Here is a 27,537-nt window from a genome sequence, read left to right as displayed (position 1 = left end):
TTTTGACTTACTAATAAAATAGATCCTATGTTTCAGGTATAATTTTTTTTTCGAGACAGGGTTTCTCTGTGTAGGTTTTTTTTTTTTTTGGGTGCAGGTATAATTTTTTTTATGTTTTTCTTGTATTCTATGTTTTCTTTAAATATTTCTTTTTATCTTTTTTCCATAATGCTACAGGTTGAACACAGGGCCTTATGTGTGCTAGGAAAGCTTTACCATTGAGCTATATCCTAACCTTTTTTTTTTTAAATCCCGTTAAACATACTAATCATAATTCTACTATGTGAGTCATACTGGTCACTTTTTATTATTGGACATCTTTTCTTGGCTTCCATCATGTGGGTCCCAGGAATCAAACTCAGTAATTTAGACCTACTTTGTACTGGATACTATGGATAAAAACTTGGGAGGGTCTGGGATGTCTCTGTCAAAGAGAATGGAGTTTGACAAGCTGGCAGAATTCTAGCCCTTGTCCCATTGGGGTCTGGTTTGGGACTTTTTCAGGCTTGGTTTATTTCACTTACTCCTGTGGACTTAATGGAAACTGTGGGGTACTTACCTGCTTTCTCTGCTGACAAGGCTTAAACTGTAACCTCTGTCCTCTCAGAGCATGTGGCTGCTCTGACCCTCTGATCTCTGCTGAACACTTGGCCCCTCAGCTACTATTTACTAGATTCCTTGTTGTTTCATTCCACACATGCTTTTTAGAAGTCAGCTAATGACTTGGGGAAATTATATTTGGTTTTTTTTGGACTTGCTTGCTCCTCTGCAGTAGCTTTCTTTCTAGGTCTTTGCTTTATAAGTTCCTGCTCTTTGGGCAAACTTTCTCTACAGAGTAGAGGACTAATACCAATTTATGTTTATAGCTTTTTAAAATTTTTGAAATATATACTATATATGTGTGTGTGTGTGTGTGTATGTGTGTATATATATATATATATATATATATATATATATATATATATATATATATATTCATATGGAAGTTCATTCTCTCCTTCCATCATGTGGGTCCCAGGAATCAAACTCAGGCTATCAGCTTGGCTTACCCACTGAGGTACCTTACCAGCCCTAATTATAGTGTCATGACTATAATTATTGGTGTCATGGATCAAAAGTGGATGGAAAAGCCAGGTGGAAAGTTTATCTGGGTATGCTTCCTTTCTCCCTGGTCTCCCAGTCACATGGTCTGTATGTGCTGTAGCAACTTACATACTTACCTGAATGTGGGAAGGTAGGCTGATCCAAGTTATTCTCTCACTATCAGAACTAATTTTTACTCAAAATACTCTCTGAAACTTTCTAAATTTTATTTTTATCTTTTGTGATAAGATCTCACTTTATACCTCTAGTTGACTTGGAACTTACTATTGACCAGGCTATCCTTGATTTTTTTGTGGCAGTTGTCCCACCTCAGCCTCCAATTGCAGAGATTTCAAGCATGCAACAACATGTCTGGCTTCTCTATGACATTTTAAAGCTCATGTTCTGGGGGTTAGAGAGTTTGTTCAGTGATTAAGAGCACTTGTTATTCTTTTAGAAGATATGGGTTTGATTCCCAGCCCCCACATAGTGATTCACGACCATCTGTAACTTCTTGTTCCAGGCGATCTGATGTCCTCTTCAGACATCCACAGGGCAGTAAGCATGCACAAGGTGCACATACATATAGGCACATAAAATGAATAAATCTAATTTAAAAACTTAAGTTCATGTTCTCATTAAAATTTTTTCTATTTTGTCTGGTAGTACTTAGAGATAAATATAGACACATTGCAATTATTAAGTGTCTATGATAACAGAAATTATAGCCAGGCAGTGGTGGCGCACGCCTTTAATCTCAGCACTTGGGAGGTAGAGGCAGACAGATCTCTGAGTTTGAGGCCAGCCTTGTCTACAGAGTAAGTTCCAGGGCAGCCAGGGCTACACAGAGAAACCCTATCTCAAAAAAAACAATAAACAAACAAACAAATAAATAAAATGTGTGTGTGTGTGACTTCAGGTGTTTAGTGTTATTGTTGTTGCTGTTGTTTTTGTTGAGATAGTCTAGGCTGAAAAACCCCACAAATGGACAGTTGTATCAGGACATAATGTCATGAATGTAATAAATCAATACAATTTATGTAATTAATGAATATCATAAATATAATTATTGAATGAATACTTTGAATGTAATCAATGAATACCACAAATGTAATTAATATCATGAGTGTAATTTAAAAAATAAATTAATTAAAATTTTAAAAATTTTTCAAGTTTAATATTTAAACAGATTTATAGAAAAATGTGTACAAGTCCTTTACATAGTAAACTTTTATTTTAAATTATGTATGTGTATGTCAGGATGTGCACATGAGTGCAGCAGGTGCCTGCAAAGGCCTAAAGAGGGTGTTGGGTCCCCTAGAGCTGGAGTTATAGGTTGTTGTGAGCTGTGCAGTTTGGGTGCTGGAAATCAAACTAGGGTCCTGTACAAAAGTAGTAACATTTTTTTAACCACTGAGCCATCTGCCATCTCCATATTCTCCATAATAGATTTCATAGTTATCTTAATGCCTTTAATCTTTTTTTTTTTTTTTTTTTTTTTTGGTTTTGGTGCCTGTCCTGGATCTCGCTCTGTAGACCAGCCTGGCTTCGAACTCACAGAGATCCACCTGGCTCTTCCTCCCGAGTGCTGGGATTAAAGACATTTGCCACTATTGCCCAGCCTAACTCCTTTAATCCAAATACTTAAAATAGACTTTATTAAGATTATGAAAAATACATGCTTAATTCTTTTGATTTTTATTGTCAAGATACTTGCAACAGCATGAGTCTTTTCATAGTTGCTTTTCCTAGCCGTACCTTAATGTCAGTGACAGCATTGGGGTTATTTCCAAAGAATGATGGGTAAGCAACTGTGACACTATTTGCTACAGTACTTGAGAGGGAAGTACCAGCTGTTCTCCAGATTTTAATTTGCAACTCAAGGACAGTAAATTGCTGATTTTTCTCCCGAGTTGCCAACCTAAAGGCATATTGCACAGTCCTTAGGACGAATTCATTTTCTGTAAACTTAAAAACTAAAATTTTAATAATTGCATTTTTGTATTTTACAGTGTGTGGACCAGTTGACAAAGATCCAAACAGAATTACAAGAAACTGTGAAAGATTTAGCGAAAGGCAAAAAGAAGTACTTTGAGACTGAACAGATGGCTCATGCAGTCAGAGAGAAAGCTGACATCGAAGCAAAGTAGGTATTTTAGCATTTCTAAGAAAACAGCTATGCAAATAAATGTTATCTTTGCCAGTGCTTTGTTCTCTCTTAATAGAAGGTCTAGACTTGCTCTTAAGTCATGCTGGATTCGTTTACCTTCATGTATTTTGTGCTGTAGATCACATTTTTTTCTTCTATTGGCAAGTTTTATCTTTTAATATGGCAAAATAGGGATATTTGGTAATTAAATTGAGTTTTAAAAAAGAAAGAAAATAAATAAACATTATATTTACAGACTTCAGAACTTACCAAAGTTTAAAGTTGCTATGCTGTCTGACAATTAGGGTTTAAGAGCCTGGTGTTGATCATATTAGCTCTAATTGTTGAAAACCTTTGTGACTTTCATATGTCATTGAAGGATCATGGGTACATCAAGTGAACAGGGGCTAGAACCATGTAAGTGTTTTTCTGGACCACTGCTTTTATTTTTTATTTTTGTTTTTTTATATGAAATTTAGTATATATATACATTTACATCTATGCTTTAGCAGTTGGTTAATTTCACTTTCAGGTATATGCATTATAGTTCCTTATTTTGGCAGTAACAGGGAAAAGAAGGCACTCTAATTAGCTATAAGATATATAAATCACACAAAGTAGAGATTTCTTCCAATGACAATTTGACAGCATCTATGCTTGGAAGAGGAAACACAAAGACAGGAAGTACATTTGGTTTTTAGTCTAACTCAGGTGGTGATGGTGTCCTTTTCCCATTGGCTGGGGTCCAGCCTTGCAATCTTGTTCAGGTGGCTAGTCTGAAAAAAACTGGTGCACAGGAAATGAAGGAAGTAGAAAAGGGTCACTGCTCCAAAGAGAAAAAGCTACTGCTCCAGGCCTGTAACTCCTAGGACAGAGCAGTGGGCCTTTGTATAAACAGAAATTTTACTGGGTGGGGACAATTAAAACATTTGCATAAAAGTCTTACAAGGTGAAGTGTAACTGGAAGTTTTCCTGTGTCCCACCCGGTCCACAGCCACTCAGACCCAAGTAAACACACAGAGGCTTATATTAATTAAAACTGCTCAGCCATTAGCTCAGGCTTACTACTGACTAGCTCTTACACTTAAACTCAACCCATTTCTGTTAATCTATATGTCGCCACATTTTCCATGGCTTTACCTGTGTGCCATTACATGCTGTTCCCTGGACAGCGGCCTGGTATCCCCTGATTAAGTCTTCCTCCTCCCCGAATTCTCCTTGTCTGCTTATCCCACCTATACTTCTTGCCTGGCTACTGGCCAATCAGTGTTTTATTAAACCAGTGTACAAAATCATTATCCCACAGCAGTGAAGAGATAAAAAGATTTTAATTCCTTGTCCTAAACACAAGTTTTAGAGTATCTGTCAGAAAAAAAACAAACCATATTTGATATTTCTTGCATTGGTGAGAAAAGGCTACCAATACCACCACTACCTATGCTACAAAGCTGGATTCTGAAGACTTCTGTGAGCAAGAGAGCTAAGACTCATGTTCACTGTGCTGGCTTGTACAAAATCTGGAAATCTGAATTCCTTGGCATGAAATCAAACAGCCTTGCACTCTTCCTGTACATCCTGGCACAGGGCTTGGTTATCTAGCATTTTTCCTTCCTTCCTTCCTTCCTTCCTTCCTTCCTTCCTTCCTTCCTTCCTTCCTTCCTTCCTTTTTTTCTTTCCCCCAAGACAGGGTTTCTCTGTGTAGCTTTGCACCTTTCCTGGAACTCACTCTGTAGCCCAGGCTGGCCTGGAACTCACAGAGATCTGCCTGCCTCTGCCTCTCGAGTGCTGGGATTAAAGGTGTGCACCACCACCACCCAGCACATTTTTTATATGCAAGAAATTTTGAGTGTAATATTTTTATTAATTCTTCTAGAATTTTATAAGTGTGTACAATGTATTTTTATTATATTCATTACCTCTCTTCTTCCTAACTCTTCCCACATTCATGTCAACTTCCTAGCCCCTCACAACTTTATGTCCTTTTAGTTGTTGTTAATAATCCACAGAGTCCAGTGTACTGCCAATATACTTATGGGTATATTTACTGGAGTGTTATCAACTACCAGGGGCCATACTCTTAAAGAAAACTGACTTTCCACCCCAAAAGCTTTGGGGGCACTTGAGACTCTTCCTCCTTTACAGTAGAATTGTGACTTGCTCTTATGCAGCTCTTATCAGGCAACCAGAGCTTCTCTGAGTTCATGAGTAGAGCTGCTCTATCATGTCCAGAGGACAGTTGTTTCACTCCAGTACTCTGTCTGCAAGAAATTTAAACAACTTCACTTCATAAAAAATTGGTAGGCACCTAAAATTGAATTTAGTTCAAAATAGTGGTACATGAATGCTCATCACAGTTTTTAGTTACAGGGAAACATTTAACATTTTCCTAATTACATTTTTTGGTTTTATTATTCTATTTTTTTTAGTATATAATTATTTTATGTACTTCCATGTTCTCACTAAAAGATTTTTTATTTAATTTATTATTGTTGTTATTATTATTACTACTATTTTATATGTAGATGTTAAAGAGACAGAGCAAGATTACAAATAGTTGTCAGCTGTCATGTGGTTGCTGGTAACTGAATCCAGGTTGTTTGCAAGAACAAGTGCTCTTAACTGCTGAGCCGTCTCTCTAGTCTTGACCTGAAACTTTTAAATTGGGAAAATCTCCTCAGTCATAGTGGGCTTTATGAACTTATTTTTTAATCTTTCATGGAGTCTAGACCCGAGAATTCTTAGATTTGTAGAGCTTATGTAAATACCCCAGGTAGACATGATGCGAAGGATGAAAATGAAACATTGACTGGCTTCCTGAGAGGTTTGCCTGACTTCCTCGTAGAGCCTAGGTGACAGCTGAGTACCCAGAGCTGCCTTCATGGCTCAAATGCAAAGTAAGACATTTTAGGTCAGTATGCAGCTTCTCTAGAAATTAAGTTAACTAAAAAGTAATCCAGTTTCTTCATTCATTCACTCGGTGCTCATTGAATTAGTACTTTATTTTGGTTATTGTGAGTATAGAGATCAGTATAATAAAGTAAGCTTTGTGCTCTCAAGTTTGGAGTCTAGAATAAGAGCATATATTTAAACATAACTTTATAAGTGATTTGTTCATTCACAATAAACTCAAAGGAAATAAAGTGCCTAAAATCACTCATGTAGTAACTGTTTATAGAAATAATATGAAAACACTAACAAAAGCATAGAAGATGAAGAATAACATTTCATAATGATAAGGGAAGCCTTTATAGAAACAGTGATGTTTGAGCAGGATCTTAAAGCTTAGTATGATTTTTCTAAGTAGAGAAGGGAGTATCAGGAAGGGGGCATGAAGATTGAACTACAATATTGAGAGACGATTTGACAGATAGTGATAGTCACTGTAGGAGAGGTCACAGAAAGGAGAGGGATACCGTTGAAGGAGACAGTGGACTCCATTTTAGAGGTATAGATTCTGAAGAGCCAGTTAGACACAATGGCATGGGTGTGTTTGGTAGGTCGTCAAATGTTTGCTCCTGCATGGCAATTTAGGACTGATGATCTTCCTTTGAGGGTCATTTGCTCATCAGATGGCAGTTATAAGGATATGATCTTATATATGATTAGATATGAACTTGAGTTTGAAAACCTAAACAACATGAACATTTGAAAGGTAGATGGTAGGAATAGTGAACAGCATAATTTATTTTATAGTGTATGTTTGTAAAAATCTTGTCTACTTTTTGTAAGACCTGTCTTTGAGGATAAGTACTGTCTTTCTTTATATGTATGTGTGTACATGTGTATGCAAGTACATGTGTATATCTGTGAGAGGACCAGAAGTAGGTTTCAGGTGTCCTCCTCACTTGCTCTCCACCTTAATTTTTCAGACAGAGCCTCTCATTGAACCTGGAGCTCACTGATTTCAGCTAGGCTGGCTAATTAGCAAACCCTAGGGATCCTCCTATCTCTGCTTCCCCAGGATTGGTATTTGAACTCAAGTCCTCATACTTGTATACCAAGCATTTAACCAACTATGCCATCTCCCCAGCCTCAGATAATGCCTTCAAAAATTATATTTATGTATTTAATTAACTTGGGTGTGGGTACACATGTGTGTGCACATGTGTATGGACACAGGCATGCCATAGTGTGCATGTGGAGGTCAGAGTACAACTCAAAAGAGTATGTTCTCTCCTTTGACTATATGGGTCCTGGAGTTGGAATATCAGACTTGGCAGCAAGCATTTTTACCCACTGAGCCATCTGAATAGCACCTTGCCATATATTGTCTTATTTTGTCACTAATATTATTTTAATACTACTCAAGGACTATGTGCAGATTAGCAAATGAAGCAGAAGTCAGAAACTTAAAACCTTGCATTGGAAGATCTAGGTACAGCCTGTTTGGATAATGTCCACAGAAAAAGGAGAACTGAAAATACTTTAAACACAGTCTTCCTTACTCTAACCAGGCACTTTCTTAGCTTAAATCCTTTGACCTTTGTTTTCTGAATCAAATTAATAGAAGTCTAATTAGTAAAAACTAACCCCATGAAATATAAATATGACAAGGTTGGAAATAACCAGAGTCAAAAATATCTTAAGTTTTGTTTGTTTTAATGCTGTTGATTGATCCTAGGGCTTTGTACTGCTAGGCAAGTGCTCTAGCCACAAACTTAAGTCACCTGCAAGAGACCCTTTTTTTAAAATAAGCTAACAAACAGTGGAGAAGGGTTAGGGAGAGTGCATGTTTGTCCCTGGATATCTTCTCTCTTGTTAGAATTAAGAGTCTGCCTTTGCTACTCTTTGGAGACTGACTACTTTGTTTTCCAATCCCAAGTGGTCCGAGACTGTACTTAACATTAAGGCATAGCTGCCAGCACATGTGTTGAATTCTCCCATGGCAATCACCATGACACTGCAGTCAAGACAAACTTTGCCGCTTCAGAAAAATCACTGCTCATGGGAGTCTTACTTATTCACTTAGCATTTGGCTGTTGACTTTTTTCTGTGTGGTTATCTCTAGTCTTTAATATATATATATATATATATATATATATATATATATATATATATATATATATATACCAACATGTTTTTATTACTAATGATTCTATTATGGTTTCTTTTGCAAAATTAAGGGTACTAGTACTGAGTGAAACATGACTAAATAGAACAATCAGAATCACAGAGGGCAGAGTCCAAAGGCCTTCTTAGTAACTTCAGAATACCTTTAGAAGTGAAGGGGAACACAGGTTGGCAAGCAAACATGAATAACTTATTGGGACGGGATGTCCCAGAGCCTGTGGATTGCATTCTGCTATTGTTCCAGCTTGTTAAGTACAGATAAAGGCAAATAAGTGTCACTCTTGGTTTTCTACCCTTTCTAATTTAATTTAATTAATTAATTTTTTTTTTCCAGGACAGGGTTTCTCTGTGTGGCTTTGGTGGCTGTCCTGGAACTTGCTCTGTAGACCAGGATGGCCTCGAACTCACAGAGATCTGCCTGCCTCTGCCTCGGGAGTGCTGGGATTAAAGTTATGCGCCACTACTACCCAGCTGGTTTTCTACTTTTAACTTAGTTTTAGAACAGTGTCTTGAAAAAGTCATTGAAAATTAAGTAATTATAAGATAATTACACTATATTGTCTACAATCTTTTTAAACATGCTTTTCTATTTTTATTGCAGGTCTAAACTTAGTCTTTTTCAATCAAGAATCAGTTTACAGAAAGCAAGTGTGAAGGTGAGTTTTTGAACAATATATGTCACAAATGAGAAGCTTCTTGACTCCTAAAGTAAACAGTTGAATCTGTCAAGGGTTGAGGTGGGTTATTTCTACCTTGGAAAAGCATTTCAAGGTCAATAAGCCAAGCATAAGCTCTCTTTCCCAAATCTTGGGATTTCCACATGGCTATCAACACTTTGAGCACAGCTTGCTTTTCAAGACTACTTTAGGGATAGGTTTTTATCCTTACGTGCATATATACCCTTATCTCTTAGTTCAGAGATACAGTACAGGGACTTTAGGGAAGTACTCAGAATCTATTTCTCTTAGTCAGAGACCCTTAACTGGCCTTCTGGACCAGATGCAAGTAAGTTTTCCTATGGGCCTTCAAATTGTAGAATACCTATAAGTAAGGTGGTGAGTTGGCTTTCCTGTGAGGCTCCCCAGCAGATGGCAGTTTTTCTGGCACATTAGGTGCTATGGGATGTTCTGTATGGCAAATGTGTTGCTAATTAGTCAATAAATAAAACACTGATTGGCCATTGGCTAGGCAGGAAGTATAGGTGGGACAAGGAGGAGAATAAAGCTGGGAAGTGGAAGGCTGAGTCGGAGAGACACTGCCAGCCGCCACGATGACAAGCAGCATGTAAAGATGCCGGTAAGCCACGAGCCACGTGGCAAGGTATAGATTAATGGAAATAGATTAATTTAAGCTGTAAGAACAGTTAGCAAGAAGCCTGCCACGGCCATACAGTTTGTAACCAATATAAGTCTCTGTGTTTACTTGGTCGGGTCTGAGCAGCTGTGGGACTGGCAGGTGAGAGAGATTTGTCCTGACTGTGGGTCAGGCAGGAAAACTCTAGCAACAATTAGGAATTTTTCTTTTTTGGTTTTTTGAGACAAGGTTTCTCTGTGTAGCTTTGTGTCTTTCATGGATCTCCCTCTGTAGTCCAGGCTAGCCTCAAACTCACAGAGATCCTCCTGCCTCTGCCTCCCAAGTGCTGGGATTAAAGGAATTTTTAAGCAGCTTTTGGACAGTGAGTTAGCTCAGCAGGTAAAGGCTTCTTCAGCCAGATCCTACATAATGGAAAGCGAGAGCTTACTTTCTGTGTGCTGTCCTCTAACAAGCATACATAGCATGTGTGCACATACTGCCAACAAATCAAGAAATGCTATAAAAAATTTAAATAGTTCTTAAAAACTATTTTCTAACTCTACTAGGTTTTTACCAGTGCTTTGGAAGGTAATGTATTTAATTTCAAACATACTTATTTTCATACCTGAATAAAAGCTTCAGAAGTATGTTAAATATAATTAAGATACTTTAACTGTTATATAATAGTGTTCTCTAGACATGAATATGTGCCCATAAGCTTTCAACTATATTTTTTCCTGAACAAGACCAGCACATAATGACAACATCAGTTGACGTCAACACAGACAAGGGAAATTTCACACAGTCTCACCTTAGATAAAGAGCTACAGGTCTTCCTTCAGTGGCTGCTAAGAGAGGGAGAATCTGTTTCTTCCAGGGACAAGCTTCCATATAAGTTATCCAATCCCAGGTGGTCAGCCCTGGACCCAGGTTAGAAGTAGGGCTAAATGTATTCATTTGGTCATATATACGTGTGTGTGTGTGTGTGTGTGTGTGTGTGTGTGTGTGTGTGTGTGTGTATTATACATATGTACACACAGATATCTGCATACATATGTATATATACACATATGATTAAAGAGATCATGAATTTGGGAGGAGACACAGGAAGAGTTGGAACATGGGAAGGCACAGGAATAATAAATGCCATGCTCCTATATGAAATTAAAAAAAAATAGTTTACCAAAATAATATGAAAATACTCTTCCATTTGTAGTTATGTTTCATTTCTTAGTAATAATCAATACTTTTTATATACATAAGATTTTTTTCTACTTGGTTCTTTATTTGTGGTGAGATATCATTCATTCATTAATTACCAGTACCCATCCCATTCTTCCTTGTCAGGGTCTTGTTTATGTAGTCTAGTCTAGTCTCAAAGTCAAGGTCAGAATTCTTGCTTCAGCCTGCCAAGAGCTGGGTTTATAAACATGTGCTACCGTGCTCCTGAGAGTAGTAGTCATACATGTTTTGCAGTGTAATGTCAGTTTGCATTAATTTTTTGTTTTTGTTTACTGTGTTGTAGTTAAAAGCCCGGCGATCTGAGTGTAATTCCAAAGCTACCCACGCAAGGAATGATTACCTTCTTACACTAGCAGCAGCAAATGCACATCAGGACCGCTACTATCAAACAGATTTAGTTAACATTATGAAGGTAATACAATTGTATTTGTGGTAATTTGGCTTCATTAAGAATAAAACCAGCTCATGAACTAGGTATTGGGCATGAGAGATTGAGTTATAGTATTATAGTTATTTTATATTTTATTGGAATGTACTTGCTGTTGTTTGGTTGATTTAGTTAGTAACTTTGAACTGATTTTTAGTGCAAGAAACTGTTTAGGACTGGCATTAAAGCTTAGCTATTACCTGGCATGTGTGTGAGGTTTGATCCATAACACCACAAAAGGAAAGAAAGAAAAAACAAAAATGTTTAAACCCAAATAACAGTAAAAGATTATATTGTTTTTAGCCATTATTGATGTACAAGATAGAAGATGGGTATATAAGATGAGATAGTAACTCTTGGGTTGGGGAACTGCTTCTGACTGATTTCTGAGACTTGGAGTCAGTGGAATCAATAAAATATTGAAGCTGTGTAGAACTTCCAAGTATCTTCTGAACCACCAGAGATGGTTGAGGATAGGTGCTTATTTGTTTGGTTATATTCTTATTTTCTGAAAAGTATTTTAATAAAAGTAAGTTTATATAAAAGTATACTTTTATAAATAATTGTTTTCATGAAAAGATATTTTTATAGGCTATCTGTTATGTAAATTGAATTTCTTTTTTGTTTGTTTGGTTTTAGGGTTTTTTATTGATTTTCTTTTAATTTTTAAAAATTAAGTTTATTTTAGAAAACTAATACTTTAGGGCTGAGTATGTGGTAGAACACTTGCCTAGCATGTGAGAATCCCTAGGTTCAGTTCTCAGAATATTAAAGAAAAGACATGCCTGTTATCGTTAGTACCCGTTGTATTCGTGTATGGTAGGTTGGCCTCTGAGAAGCACCAGATCTGATGCAGAGATTCACAGATGCTGTGTTTACCAGGACTACTATAGGAGCACCACCTGGAAGAGGACAAGGTGTTTCTCTGTGGAACAGTTCTGGCCATCTCACTCTGTAGACCTGGCTGGCCTCAAATTCAGATGATTCACCTGCCTCTGCCTCCCAAGTGCTGGGATTAAAGGCATGTCAAAGGCATGCATCACAACCACCCGCCTTGGTTGGGTTTTTTGAGGCAGGGTCTTGCTTCATAGCCACTGGCTATCCTGCAACTCACTCTGTAGACCAGGCTGGCCTCAAACTCATAGATTTACCTGCCTCTGCTTCCCAAGTGCTGGGATTAAAGGTGTGTGCCACCATGACAAACAGAATTCTTTATTTATCATAATTTTAACTATCAACTGTGCTTCTTATTTTAATTAGATGTAAATTTTTTTAAATTTTATCTTAAAATTATACGTTAGTATGTGATGATTTTGAAGTATGTATTGGACAAACAAAAGAAAATATCTCATAGTTATATGAAGATATGTCTACTCTGAGTATGACTGTGAAATGTAGCTAGAATGGAATGTCCCCAGACTACATTTTGGTCATTCTCCAGCTATACTACCTATATTTTTCACTTCTGCTGTAAAGGAAAGGGGGTGGAAGAGAAGAAAAGCATTTCATTTTCTTTTCTTTCCTTAAGCACTCAACATTAAACTGTTTTTCTTTTGTATTTTCAACATATCCTTTTCATATATGTGATTCTTTTGTTTATTTGCTTGTTTGTTTGAAACAGGGTTTCTCCATGTAACCCTGGTCATCCTGGGACTTGCTCTGTAGGCCAGGCTGGCCTTGATCTCAGAGATCCTCCTGCCTCTGCCTCCTGAGTGTTGGGATTAAAGGCGTGTGCCACCACACCTGCCTCAGATATATGGTTATTATGACTGTGCAGCAAACACTGATATGTTGAATTGTTTGCTAAGGGACTAGCAGTTAAAAGTGGGGCTGCAAATGAGGTGGGCATTCTTTTCCTCTATCTCGGGGAAAGAGATCAACTCTGTCCAGAAACTACAAGTTCGTTCCTTGAAAGTAGAGGCAAGGTGTTTTTTGGGATCTTCAGGGGAAAACAAATGTTGGAGGAAGTCACTGGACTAAGAAATACCATACTGCAAAATTTTTTCTTTCTTGTTTGTTTATTGTTCAGAATTCTGTTTTCATTCTAACTATCTTGGTATGACTGCTGGTGATCAGAATCCAAGTTACAATGAGATCAGGGAGTAGACAAGAACTCTGTTTACACTTCCCCAAAATACTGGATTCAGACCTTGAGCTGTTTTGGTGCTACAGAGTTACAAGGACCAACTGCAAGCTCCTATTCTAACACAGTTTCTCTAGAGAAAACTATTTGCAATTTCAAACAATCTATTTGCTGAATGTATAGGTTGTAATTGAAAGTAGTAATTCCATATATCCTATATGTGTCTACTGTTAAATCAGACCTGATAAATACAAGTTGAATATCCTTTATTTGAAATGCATGGGATCAGAAGTGCTTTAGAATTTGGAGTATTTTGGATCTCATCTATTTGAATCAGGGATGCTATTTTCAAATATATCTCCCTCTGTATATACTTTTAAAATTGACATTACATTAGCTTAAGCAGCAGCAAAAATAAAATCCCAGGTTAAATGTGTAGCACAGTGGTACACTGTGAGCATGTGCCCAGCATGCACAAGACCCTGGCTTCAGTCCTTAGCTCTGATTTTTTAAAAAGGTGAATAGTAATTATCTTAGGGTTTCCATTGCTGTGAAGAGACACCATGGCCATGGCAACTCCTATAAAGGAAAATATTTAGTTGAGGTGGCACCTTACAGTTTCAGAGGTTCAGTCCATTATCATCATGTGGGGAACATGGCAGTGTGCAGGCAGACATGGTGCTGGAGAAGGAACTGCTACATATTGATATGCAGGCCACAGAAGTAGACTGTCTCACTGGGAGTAGCTTGAGCATAGGAGACCTCAAAGCCCACCCTGCTCCAGTGACACACTTCCTCCAAGGCCACACCTACTCCAACAAAGCCACATCTTCTAATAGTGTCACTCCCTTTGGGGGCCATTTTCTTTCAAACTGCCTCAGAAATCATACCTTATATATTAAAAATTGAAGCTACATCAAACATCAAAAAACATGATCTTAGTAAACCAGGAAAAGTACAACATGTTGGGGGCAGTTGACTTTGCTCTATCACAAATGAAGTGGGAATTAATGGGCTTGATCAGCTGTCCAGTGATTGGTATCTTTGAGCTTAACTTTGAAGTCTCCATGTATGTATTTTATCAACATTAAGTAGATTGTTCACTAGGGCACCAAATTGCTTTGAATGAAGATGGGCTTCCTTTTTTGTTCTTTTTAAATACTATGAATAAATACATTTTGTCAGGCGTGGTGGTGCATGCCTTTAATCCCAGTACTTGGTAGACATAGCAAGTTCCAGAATATCTAGGCCTATGTAGGGAGATCCTGTCTCAGTGAAAAAGAAAAAAAAAATCCTCATTTTCTTCCTCATGCTAATTCTGTGACCTGCAGGATTGGAAAACTCAAACTAATCATGCTTTTGGCTACCTGGTAAATTTTTATCACTGAATTCACAGTAGTGCTTATACACTTTTTTGGAGGAAATATCTCTTTTTTATAAATAGATGTTATGGTGATATAGCCCCATTTAGGATCTTTGGTGTATATGTGTGTGTGTGTCAGGGGTGTGGGTAGTAAGATGGGTGCTGTTGCATAACTAAATTCCTAGCACTTAGGAGGCTGAGTCAGGAAGACCCTAAGTTTGAAGCCATCCTTGTATATATAGTGAGTTCTAGGCCAACCTGTGCTATATATTGAATCTCACAAAATTATATCTAAACAAACACACATGTGTATGCAGGTTCCTTAGAAACAGGGGATTTATTTAGTTAGTTAACCATATGCAATTAATAGTCACACTATGGTAGCTACTGAGGTAAGTTGTGGAAGGAGGCAAAGACAAGTGGAACACTTTTCAGACTTAAAGATCTCAATCTGGAGCTAGAGAAGGGGCTCAGCAGTTAAGGGCACTTGTTTCTCTTCCAGAGGATCTTGGTTCAGTTACCAGCAACTCTATTGGTAGTTCACGACTGCCTATAACTCCAATTCCAGAGGATCCAATGCCTTCTTCTGGTACTTGCAGGCCCATGCATGCACTTTGTACATGAACAAACAGGAGCATACACACATACACGTAAACAAAATAATTTTTTAAAAAAAGATCTCGAGCTGGGCGGTGGTGGCGCACGCCTTTAATCCCAGCACTCGGGAGGCAGAGGCAGGCAGATCTCTGTGTGAGTTCGAGGCCAGCCTGGGCTACCAAGTGAGTTCCAGGAAAAGGTGCAAAGCTACACAGAGAAACCCTGTCTTGAAAAACCAAAAAAAAAAAAAAAAAAAAAAAAAGATCTCAACCCTACTGGTGTTGTGGCACATACCTTTAATCCCAGCACTCTGGAGGCAGAGGGAGGTGGATCTCTGTGAGTTCAAATCCAACCTGATCTACAGAGTTCTAGGACAGTCAAGGATACACAGAAACCCTGTATCAAACAACAACAACAACAAAAATTTCTATGAAAGGTATGTATATATAAGTGATTGATGAGGGGGGTGTTCATTTGTTTATGTGCGCCTAGGCATGCAGGTGCTCGTGCCTGTGTGTGCATGCTTATGAAGGCCAGAGGTCAGCATTGGGTGCCTTCCCAGCTCCTCTGGGTCTTTCTTTTTGAGATAAGGTCTTTCACAGAACCTGGAGCTCACTGATTTTTCTAGGCTGGCTGGCCAGTGCGCTCCAGGATCTGCTTGTCACTCACCTTCCCAGTACTGGATTATAGAAGTACACTGCTGCACCTGGGTTTTTACATGGGTGTAGGGAATACAAACTCAGGTCCTCATGGTTGTATTGCAGACACTTTTACCTACTGAACCTTCTGTCTAGTCCTTCTAAGTGGTTTTGTTAGAATAATAAAGTCATTTACTGCTAGAGAATCTTGGTCAATAATGTTTGTTATCTGTTATTGCTTAATATTGCCCTGAGGTTTTCTTGGTCACTTTATAATCATCCTTTCTTATTAACTTTATTGTGAGTAGAGTTCATAGTTCATTACTTAGGTAACACTCTTAACCATCTTTGACCTGCAAATAAAGTGAAATTTCAACTTAGTGAATTGAGATAATTTCTTTTCATCTATAGCTAAGGAATAAGCAGTCCTAAAGAAAAATTTTAGTAGCACTTTCTCTATCATAAACAAGATGTAGAACTAGTCCAAAGGGGCACTCAACACTGCTCAGGTGTTCTTTCTACATTTCTGTAGTTAACATTTCCTGTGAATTTTAACAATTATTTCAGAGATTTTTTTCTTCACATTTACACTGTTACACTTAAACAAGTGACACCTCTCTCTCCCTCTCCCCTTCCACGTGAGTGTGTGTGTGTGTGTGTGTGTGTGTGTGTGTGTGTGTGTGTCGCAGGACCTTACTGCAGTGATCTTGATGTCTGTCCTTGAACTTGAGGTTCTCCTGCCTCAGGATTTTTGAGCCCAGGATTACAGGTGTATGCCTCCATGTCTGGCTTTTTTTTTTTTTCCTTCTAAGTTTAATTTTTTTCTTTGATTGTGGACATAGCTCAGAGGTACAGTGCTTGTCTAGCACATATAATGCCACAATGCCCTGGATTTAATACCCAACATTAGGTAGGAGGGTGCTTTCTTCTCTTATCCCACCCCCAACTCCTTCTGTTTTTCTTGTTTATGTAGGGGTGTGTGTGTGCGCACCTGTGTACTCACATGGAGAATGCAGGAGAAGGTTGGGTGTTTTCTGCCTTACTCACTTGGGGCAAGATGTCTCATGGAACCAGGAGCTAGGCTGGCAGCCAGTAAACCCAGTTATTTCCCTCCCCCCTCACGTGCTGGGGATTTGAACCCAGTTCCTTCTGCTTATGCAACAAGTACTTTTACCTATAGAGCAGCCTCTTAGCCCTTTCTCGCTTTCATTTCACCTTTAGCCCTTAGTAGCATCAAGTGTTGCTGTGTCTAGGAAGGCCTAGTTGCTGGTATTTTAAAACCCTTCCTAGGAACCAGTGTTTTAGCTGCCAAGCTTGGGGTGTCTGAGACTACTAGTCCTAAAGACTTGGCAGTTCTTGAAACTCCACAACCAGGGCCTGCAATTTCTCTTCTTTGATTGTTTTCCCCTTCTTCAGCCTCAGTGCTTCCTCCTCTCTGTTTCTGCTCTCCCCCTTGTTCCAGCTGCTTCTCAAGCTGTTCTGCTGCTCTTAGACTATGACTGCCGTCACAGTTGCCACCTTGGGGGATGCAGCTACGTTGTTACCTTTTCATTGCCTCAGTTGCTGTCAGCCACCAACCTTGCAGTTTCACCTGTTTAAATTCTTTGTTTTATTTATTATTGTGTATGTGTGGAGGGGAAGAGAGAAAAACGTGTGTGTGCATGCGGGTGCATGTCATAGCACACATGTAAACTTGTCGAGGACAGGATAGCAACTTGTGATTATCCTGTCTCTGTCTTGTATAAAGCGGTAAGATTACAGATGTGCACCACCACATCCAGCTTTTTAAGTGTGAATCTCGCCGGGTGTGGTGGCTCATGCCTTTAATCTCAGCACTCAAGAGGCAGAGGCAGGCGGATCTCTGAGTTCGAGGCTAGCTTGGTCTACAAAGTGAGTTCCAGGACAGCCAAGACTGTCACACAGAGAAACCCTGTCTCGAAAAACCAAAAAATAAAAAAATTTAAAAAATTAAAATAAAAAATGAAGTGTGAATCTCCAGGATCAAACTCAGGTTATCAGGTTTGTGCCAGATTGTGCAGCAAGCACGTTTACCTGCTGAACCTACTCAGTGGCCCCAGTTTTGCCGTTGCTGCCGCTCGCCTGCCAACTGTTCAGCTCTGCCGTTCTTCAGCTCTCAGGGAGCCAGCTAGTCCATCATTCCTGCTGCTCCTTGTCCTGGCTACACTACGTCACTGCACCATGGCCTCTGCTGCTGCTTTCTTTGTGGTACCAGCTAACTAACTGCTGAGACAGTCAAGAAAAGATTACTCAAGAGCAGGCTTTTTTTGGGCCTGATGTTGGCAACATCAGGGAAGACAGCATAGGAAAGTGTCTCCCAACTTAGCCAAAGACTCCCTGTACAGCTAGAAGAGAGTTGCTTACACCAATCCCAGCACACCTCTCAGACAGAGGAAGGTTTTGTTTACACCAATCATAGCATTGTCTTTTTTGCATCAGTGACTAGTATTGGTGCCTCTGTTAGTCAGTCAAGGGGGCTCCACCTGTGGGCTAGGTAGAAACAGTCATCGTGTCACCTAGAGTGCACTGAAACGTGATAGGAAAATGTTCGGTGCAAACTGTCTGAAATAGGCTTGGCTGGAGCTGTGCCTTCAGGAGCCAGAGTAAGCAGCTGCTGTTGTCATGTAGTTTCCTCAGGGCCACCATGGGAGTTACGAGCACCTGGTGCTGGTTTAAAGGTAGTTGGACTGGCTGTTTGAGTGACAGGATTTTGGAGGGATGTAGAATATTTTTGCTTGTTTAGCTCAGGGCAGCCATGGTAACAGTAAGCTTTGAGCTTCACTGTAGGATGATCCCATGGGTCATTTATAAGACTCAATATCATTTATTAATCTTAGTTTGCTTCTTTAGAGAGTGATAAAAATTCATGCTGTACTCCATATGTCTTGTTTTCAGATCTCTTCCCTTAGGTTCCTTTCTGAGAAAGACTTCCCTGACCTCCCTAACCTGTTGATACCTACCTCCCATGAAATGGCTTAGCTCATCTCGCTTGCACTGAGAGCATTGGTTTTACATCTGTTTACATGATAAGCACCTTTTCCCTCTCTTCTATATATTCCCCAAGGACAATGGTTATATCTGTTTTACTTTAGACTTGCTAGAGCAGTATATGAGTCCTACTCCTTTTAAATATTCGTAAATTAAAACTTACTATACAAAGAAATTGAGCAACCAATCTTATTTTAATCCTCAAAAGATAAATCATTCCCATTTTGCAAATGAGGAAATTAGAGCCAAGGCTTGGGTTCCCGTGCTGTGATGTTTTTCTGACAGAAGGGGTGGTGTCATTAACTGAGCATGCACAAGGTTCTGGTTTTGATCCCTAGCATGTGGGAAAAGTAAAAAGTTGTAAACATAAAACTTGCTGTTTGGACTTCATTTATTAAATAGGAGATAATTCTGAATTATTTTTCTCTTTTGGCTTCTGCAAAGAGCAGATGAGTAGGGTTTATCTATTTTGTTGTTGTTGTTGTTGTTCCTGAAATTCTAATATATTTTAAAAAGTCTTGAATTTTTTGAGAGGTGTGTGTGTGTGTGTGTGCAGGAATGTGAGTAAAGAGTCTCAGCACCTGGGAGTGAGTAGAGCAACTATCTGGTACTCTAGTATTAGTACCTTACTTTAGTATAGTAAGTCTCACTATTTTAGGTATACTAGGTACTTTTAAAAGTTTTAATTTCTGCAATAGTTTCCAAATAGATATCAATATGCTTGTTTAGTTTACCAGATATAAGAAGTTCAGTGAGGTCTTGTTAGAATAACAACAAGGAGGTAAATCAAAGACTCTGACATCATAGCATGTGTTATTGTCTGAGTAACCTTCTATGTTTTCCCCATACTTTAGAACCTCCTTGATAGCAAAAGTTAATATAATAAATAGTATTAATATAATAAACAGTAGTATACTGTGAATGTCCTGGTTTCTAAGCAAATTGTAAACTAAAATTATCAAACATTACAAATTCTCCCATCTTAATTACTCTGTAGAATAAGTTCTCATTGATATATAAATATTTAGATGTGTTCCCCAAGGAATACTTTTTATTCATTATGCCAGTGCTGATTAGAACAGCTACTGAATATCTTGCTCTGGGTCTACAGGGGATTTTGTTGTTGTTGTTGTTTTGGTTTTTTGAGACAGGGTTTCTTTGTGTAGTTTTGGCCCCTGTCTTGGATCTCGATCTGTAGACCAGGTTGGCCTCAAACTCACAGAGATCCACCTGGCTCTGCCTCTGGGATTAAAGTGCTGGGATTAAAGGCGTGTACCACCGCCGCCCGGCCTTTTATTTGTTTTTTACTTCAACTAAAGTAAACAAAGACTATTGATAGAGTCTGGAAATAAGATCACTGATCCCATTTTATCTACAGAAAGCAACTCAGCTGGCTGAGAAGTGAGGCAGCTAGCCCCTTTCAGGTCACTTTTCGTAGCATGTTCTTATGCACTATACAAGCTCTTTTTTCCTCCTCCCACCCCAGAAACTTCTGTGATATTTTCTTTGTGGTTTGGATGAAGAAGGAAGTAGATCAGAGTGGAAAATATATCAAATATTGGTCTAACGAAAGACTTTAAAAGCTTAATAATTTTGAGGTTTTATTTTTAAACCAATTTTGTCTTCAATAAAAGTTAAATAGATGTGTCCTGGTTGGTAATTGGGCAAAAGAATAAAAGATAAGCAACTTTTTTTTTTTGAGGCAGGGTTTCATGTAGTACAGCCTGGCCTCAGACTCACTGTTTAGCTAAGTCTGGCATTGAGCTCTGGATCCTCCTGCTTCCACCTCCCAAGCTCTGGGGTTACAGGTCTGCACCACCACATCATCCTGCTACAGACTTTGTTCTTGTTGTTTATCAAATGAAGAGGAAAAGCATTGGTGTACTTTTCTTTCTTTCTTTTTTTTTTTTTTTCTTCCTTTTTTCCTTCTTTGGTTTCTCAAGACAGGGTTTCTCTGTAGCTTTTGGAGGCTATCCTGGAACTCCCTCTGTAGATGAGGCTGGCCTCGAACTCACAGAGATCCGCCTGCCTCTGCCTCCTGAGTGTGCTTTTCTTTTCTTGCTCGCCATCAACCCCAAAGTCTTTCTCAGCCGCACTTGAATTGTATAGCTCACCTATTTTACTTTAGTTACAGCTCTTCTGATATCTGTGCGGTAGCTGTTACATTTCTGATTCACCTATTCATGTTAGTTTGCTTCAAGAATTAGACTGAAAATCATGTTTGTTTACTGATGACTTAGCATGAAACCCTCCAGATCTCAGACCTGCCTCTCTTGCTTTACATTTTATTTCTTGGAAAGATGAATCATTTGGCCTGGTTTCTATTAATTCTTTATGATTCTCAGATCGGCAGCCTTGCCCTTGTCCTTATTCACATTTGTTGTGGCCCTTTGGTGGCCAAAGCTTTCCAAAGTAGAGGCAATTCCCCAACCTCGTATTTCCCTTCAGTAATCACTTCCATTTTAAGTTTCAGGTGACAGGTGTTAATGTAGCCTGTAAGGCCCTAAAACTACATCCTCAATATGCTAGTGCTTAGGTATATGACTGTTATTAGAAACAAGTGTGAATGTTACCAGTCACTATGGCCACATTTCAGACACTCAGAAGCCACACTTGGCTTCCGGGTTGGATAGTCTAGCTGTTGTGTTTGCCTATTGTATTAATATTCTGTCAGTCAGCAGTGCTCTAAAGCTTAGTTTTGATTTTCTTCCCATTGCCACTCAATCTGTCTTCATTGTTCTAGTTCCTGTCTGTTGCTGTCTCAAAGCACTGTAACCAAAGCAAAGAGGAAAGGGTTTATTTGGCTTTTACTTCCAGGATATCATTGAGGGAAATCAGGGCAGAATCTCAAATGAGACTCCCTCAGATGACTCTAGGCTGTGTCAAGTTGACAGCTGAAGCTAACCAGGACAGTCATCAACTTTGCTGACTATTTTTCAACAGCTATATTCATGATTATACTCAGTTACTTATGAGTTAGTTATACCTTCATTTGTGTTCTCCATGTTTTTAGTTGAACCCTATAATAAAATGGCTTCTTTGTTATGGTATCATCGTTGACAAATCACAAACAGATGATTGTAATAGTGGTACAGAAAAAATTTTTATTACCAGAAATAGATGTTAGATTGCATTTGGCCTACAGGCCTTAGTTTGCCAGCTTTTGTATAGAAGTTTAAAAACTGTATGATGTAATATGCTGACTATAGAAATAATCTCAAAGAATAATAAATACTCATTTTAATGGCTTAAAAAATGAAATACTACTAGTACAATGGGAGCTTCCTGTGTGATTCCTTCCAGAATGTCTCCTTCTTAGTTACGTTATAACTACTATTATAACAGCAGAATATAGTCTTTGATGGTATTATACCCTGTTACATTCACAAGTTGTTTTTTTTTCTCCATTTTATATTGAGATTTATCCATATGAACTTTAAATTTTTGCTTTGCTGTATAGTATTTCATTGTGGATCTGTCATAAGTAAACTGTTACACCTATGTCCATTATGTGCCACAAAGAAGGAGAGAGACAGCACTTTACGGGTTCCAAAGTATTTAATAAATCACCTCATAAGCGGAGTTGCTGATCAATCAGGGCGGCAGGACAAGGACTCAGGAGCCTTGCTTTTCTTGACAGCCTGGAGCAGGGGCAGGAGCAGGGGTTTACAAGCGCAAAACCACAAACACTTGTTGCCAAGTTACAGTTACATTTTTCACCAACCAGCCTTCAAAGATTAGGGTCTTCCCCTATGTGTTTCACCATTGTCAACCAACGCAGAATGTAAACTTCTTAGTCCAACCAATCAGATTCATTTGTTCTTTCTGTTCTTAGGAACAGCTATAATGTTTTAGACAACTAAGGGGCATAACAGACTATTTCTATTGTTTAAGGAGGAGATTGGTCAGCTCTTGGGAAGTTCTCAGCTCCCCTAAGGCTTGGGAATCTGAAACTTTGTTTCAGCTTACAGATAAAATGGAGTCTGAAGTCAAAATGGCAGTACTTAGGACAAGGTGCTTTTGCCTGTTCCTTTCATAACCCACTCATTTGCCATTGGAAATTTTAGTTGTTTATTGCTTTGCTCTTATAAACAGTACTTAGGACAAGGTGCTTTTGCCTGTTCCTTTCATAACCCACTCATTTGCCATTGGAAATTTTAGTTGTTTATTGCTTTGCTCTTATAAACAATGCTGTCATCTTTGATCATACCTCATGATAAACCTGTACAAGAGATTCTCGACTATATACCTAGAATTGGTGTGTGTTAGGAGCTTTACTGAAGAGTGCTAGATTCTGTTACTGAATTACAATACTTTCCTTTACCCTTTAGCATTGTTTGTGTATTACTTTCAATGTAGCAAGTGATTGAGTCTGTACTAAGTGATAGACACTAAGTAATATGGAGATGAATCCATATCAATGTCTCTGGAGTATCCCCTATGGGGCTTATGGAATATAAATAGATCTCTCTTTTTTTTTTTTTTTTTTTTTTGGTTTTTCGAGACAGGGTTTCTCTGTGTAGCTTTGCGCCTTTTCCTGGAACTCACTTGGTAGCCCAGGCTGGCCTCGAACTCACAGAGATCCGCCTGGCTCTGCCTCCCGAGTGCTGGGATTAAAGGCGTGCGCCACCAATGCCCGGCGATCTCTTTTTTTGCTGTAGTGGTTATATTATGAGTAGCTCCTGTGACACAAAAAGAGAAAAATGAAGATAATTCCTCCTGCCATTTTTTTAAACAAACATCTAAAGCAGTTGTCTTAAATTATTTTCTGAACAAAACAGCTTTTTAACCTGTCTTACAGAGAATCTTTATATTTAAAGCAGATAAAAGGAAGATTATGTGGTTAAAAATTGTGATCCTCTTTCCGCTTTTCTCTGGGTGTCCTGGAACATGCTTTGCAGACCATTGGTTTAATTTTGCTTTCTACAAATCCCGATATAGCCTTTCATTTCTTTTCCTGGGTTTCTGAAGCATCTTGCATAATTCCAGGGTTCTTTGAAATATAGTTTGAAAACAATTTGGGTTTGGGTATTTATTTATTTATTCATTCATTTATTTATTTGAGGCAGAGTCTCTCTGTGTAGCCCTGGCTGACCTGGAACTTGCAATAGACCAAGCTGGTCTCAAATGCCTGCCTTTGTCTCCCGAGTGCTGGGATTAAGACCATGCACCCTCACACCCATCTTGTTTTTAATTATGTGTGTGCACATGTACGTGTTTTTTTGTGTGGGTTTGTACACATGAGTGCAGATGCCCATGGAGAAAAGAAGATGGTATTGGATCTCTTGGAGCTAGAATTACATGAGATTATCAACAGCCTGACATGGGTACTGGGAGTCAAACGTGGGTCCTCTGCAAGAGCAGTACATGTTCTTAACCACTGAGACATCTCTCCAATTACATTGGTTTTTTTTTTTTTTTTTTTGAGATAGGGTTTCTCTGTGTAATAGCCCTGGCTGTCCTGAAACACGCTTTGCAGACCGTTGGTTTAATTTTTTTTTAAATTTTTTTAAATTTTATAATTTAATTTAATTTTACATATCAGCCACTAATTCCCCTGTTCTCCCTCCTCCCACCCACCCCCTCCCTCCCCACAATCCACCCGCCATTCCCATCTCCTCCAGGGCAAGGACTCCCCTGGGGATTCAGCTCAGCCTGGTAGATTCAGTCCAGGCAGGTCCAGTCCCCTCCTCCCTTCACCCAGGCTGAGCAAAGTGTCCCAGCATGGGCCCCAGGCTCAAAAAAGCCAGTTCATGCACTAAGGACAGGTCCCGGTCCCACTGCCTGGGGGCCTCCCAAACAGTTCAAGCTAATCGACTGTCTCACTTATCCAGAGGGCCTGATCTAGTTGGGGGCTCCTCAGCTATTGGTTCATAGTTCATGTGTTTCCACTAGTTTGGCTATTTGCAAGGTCTCATGTAGCTGGACTCAAACTCACTGTGTGGCCAGTTTGACTTTGAACTCCTGATCTTTATGCTTCTACCTGCCAAGCACTGAGATTATTAGGATGTGTTACCACACCTTGCTGGAAATAAATGCTTTCCAACTCGTAAGTTTCTTATAGATTGTAAGTTTTACCTGGACAATTTCTTCTAGATTTATTTATTTGTTTGTTTATTTATTTATTTAAAACATCTTACTATATAGCTCTGGCTGGCTTGGAACATGCTATGTAGACTGTTGGCTTGTAATTCACAAAAGATTTGCCTACCCATACTTTCTGAATCTAGGACTAAAGGGATATGTCACTACACCCCAGATTTTTTTAAAGTAGTATCTTAAAATGCAGATCAGAACATGTAATCTGTTCATATCCTCAAGGTTCTGAGTGAGGGGCACAGAGCGGAGAAAGTATAAAACTATGAGAGTAGTATGTAGAGTGGCAGGGGTCTAGGGACAGTACTTGCCTAGAGGGTCCCAGGCTCTGGATTCGATCCCCAGCTTCCCAAACTCAAGGTGGAAAGGAAAAGCATTAGGAATAAATTTTAAAGGAATCAGTTCTTTATAAGTTTCGAATATTTCTGTCTTCCCTTGTTATTATAATTGGTTCCTAGCATAATGTAATACATTTTTACACTTCATCCTTTATCATCTCATAATTCCATAGTTTAGAAGTCCAGGTGGACTTAGCTGGGTTTTATGCCTAGGACCTCACAAGAATGAAGGTGTTGCCTGAGCTGTGTTATCTGGATATTCTAGGAAATAATCTGTTTCCAAGGTCCTTCACAGTGTCAGAGTTCTCTTTCCAGTGGTTGGATTTGATTTCTTGTTTTCTTGATCACCATAGGCTGGGATCATTCTCAGTTGCTGAAGTTTGTTGCTGTATCCTTTATATAGACTCCCTCCATTAATAAACCAGCAGTAGCATGATAGATCCCATTTATGAATTTCTGTTTGCTGAAGAAAACTCTCTGGCCTCTCTGCTGTAACATCACATTCATCAGCCTCATCTATCTATGCTTACAGGGAGCCAATAGCACAGAGTTGTTGCATGATTCTGCCTACAATGGCAATCTTGCATATATTTTTGTTAAATTTATTCCTAAGTAATGTAGTTCACTGTTACAACAGCTGTTATGTTTTAATCTTTCCTTTCAATATTTTTTGCTAAAGTCTGGAAATAAAATTGGTGTTTTTAGTTATTGATCTGTCCTAGTTAATATGCTGCTCTGTGAATGTAACAGATCACTGCACAGTTTAGTGGCCTGAAACATAGCACCATTTATTTTGCTGTCATATCTGCACTTTGGTTAGAGTCCAATAGGAAGAACCTATCTCTGTACCACCCTGTATCAGCTAGTGTGGTTCAAAGGCTAGCAGCTGAACTGAGGGGCTTGCTTTCAACCGATATTTGGTGGTTGGTGCTGCCTTGTGGCTAAAACTTTTCCATGGATATAAAGTAGAGTCTTTGTTCATGGATGGCTTCCTTTTATCTCTTAGGTTTTCTCACAATATTATGGTTGGTTTCAAAATACAAATCTGAGGGAGGAAGGGAGGGAGAAAGGGAGAGATTTAGACCAGATGCAGATAAAGCCAACATCACCTTTTATGAGAGTCAGAGAGTTCATGCAGTTTCTCTAATACATTGCTTCTGTTGAAGCAGTTACAAAGTTTGGTGTTGAAGGAACAGATTTTATTTTATTTTATTTTGGTTTTTCAAGACAGGGTTTCTCTGTGTAACAGCTCTAGTTGTCCTAGACTGTCTTGGAATGCTCTGTAGGCCAGATTGGCCTCGAACTCACAGAAATCAAACTCACAGAGATCACCTGTCTCTGCCTCAAGAGTGCTGGGACTAAAGGCATGTGCTACCACCACCCAGTTCAGATTTTACTTTTTAATGGAGTCTGGTGATGCTACAGAAGTACACATATAAACAGAATATTGTTGTAGCCACTTTTGACAAATACAGTCTGCCATATGACCTTGTATCCTGTAGACTTTCTAATTGTGCTTATTTGTTTAAGTAACTTTTTTGTGGGCTATACAGTTTTCAGTGACCATGTTCATGCTGAATTAAATAATGTAAAAGTAATTTTATATTAAAGAAAATTTCTTTTTCCTAATCTTCATTTTTTTTTTTAGTTTTATTGCATTGGTTAGGATGCTCAGTATAATGCTAAATACAAGTAGTGAGTAAACATGCTAATATAGGATGTTTTTTTTTTTTTTTTTTTTTTTTTTTTTTTTTTAAAGGAGCTCTGGTAAAGTTTTATTAAAGAAAAACTTTCCTGGTTTACTTTTCACCAGTCTGTTCTGGCATGCTTCTAATAATATCAGAATCACCTGGGTCAATGATAGCCAGTGTGCATACTCTGTAGTATTTTCCACATGCTGTGCCCAATTCAATGTTATTGCCACTGTAGTGATGAACACCAGTTTTAGCCAACATGGCATAGTATTCTATTTCAGATTTCCTCAAAGCTGGACAGTTGTTGGCGAGGATAACCAATTTCGCTTTGCCCTGTCTGATCATCTTCAGAGTCTGTTTGTACCCCAGCACGTACTTTCCACTTTTCATGACAAGTTGGAGCCTAGAGTTGATCGACTCCAGAGACTTTTTCGTCTTCTTTGCGGCCACCATCTTCC

At 38.7% G+C, this 27,537-nt stretch overlaps 2 protein-coding genes across 2 annotated transcripts in view; one reads left to right on the top strand and one right to left on the bottom strand.

Moving 5' to 3' along the window:
• Positions 1 to 27,537, top strand: part of Fchsd2 (FCH and double SH3 domains 2) — a 212,099-nt gene that overhangs the window by 103,683 nt on the left and 80,879 nt on the right. The window contains exons 6-8 of the mRNA XM_059270348.1: positions 3,096 to 3,229; positions 8,904 to 8,958; positions 11,121 to 11,249. Coding sequence (XP_059126331.1) covers positions 3,096 to 3,229; positions 8,904 to 8,958; positions 11,121 to 11,249 — 318 coding nt within the window. The remainder of the gene's footprint in view (positions 1 to 3,095; positions 3,230 to 8,903; positions 8,959 to 11,120; positions 11,250 to 27,537) is intronic.
• LOC131916818 (large ribosomal subunit protein eL30) lies at positions 27,149 to 27,532 on the bottom strand. The gene has a single exon (XM_059270369.1). It carries the CDS (start codon positions 27,530 to 27,532, stop codon positions 27,185 to 27,187), a length of 348 nt encoding a protein of 115 aa, XP_059126352.1. The 3' UTR covers positions 27,149 to 27,184.

The sequence above is a fragment of the Peromyscus eremicus genome, chromosome 1 (genome assembly GCF_949786415.1).
Source record: "Peromyscus eremicus chromosome 1, PerEre_H2_v1, whole genome shotgun sequence".
Lineage (NCBI taxonomy): Eukaryota > Metazoa > Chordata > Mammalia > Rodentia > Cricetidae > Peromyscus > Peromyscus eremicus.
The sequence above is the reverse complement of the archived record's forward strand: the minus strand, read 5'-3'. Positions and strand labels throughout refer to the sequence as shown.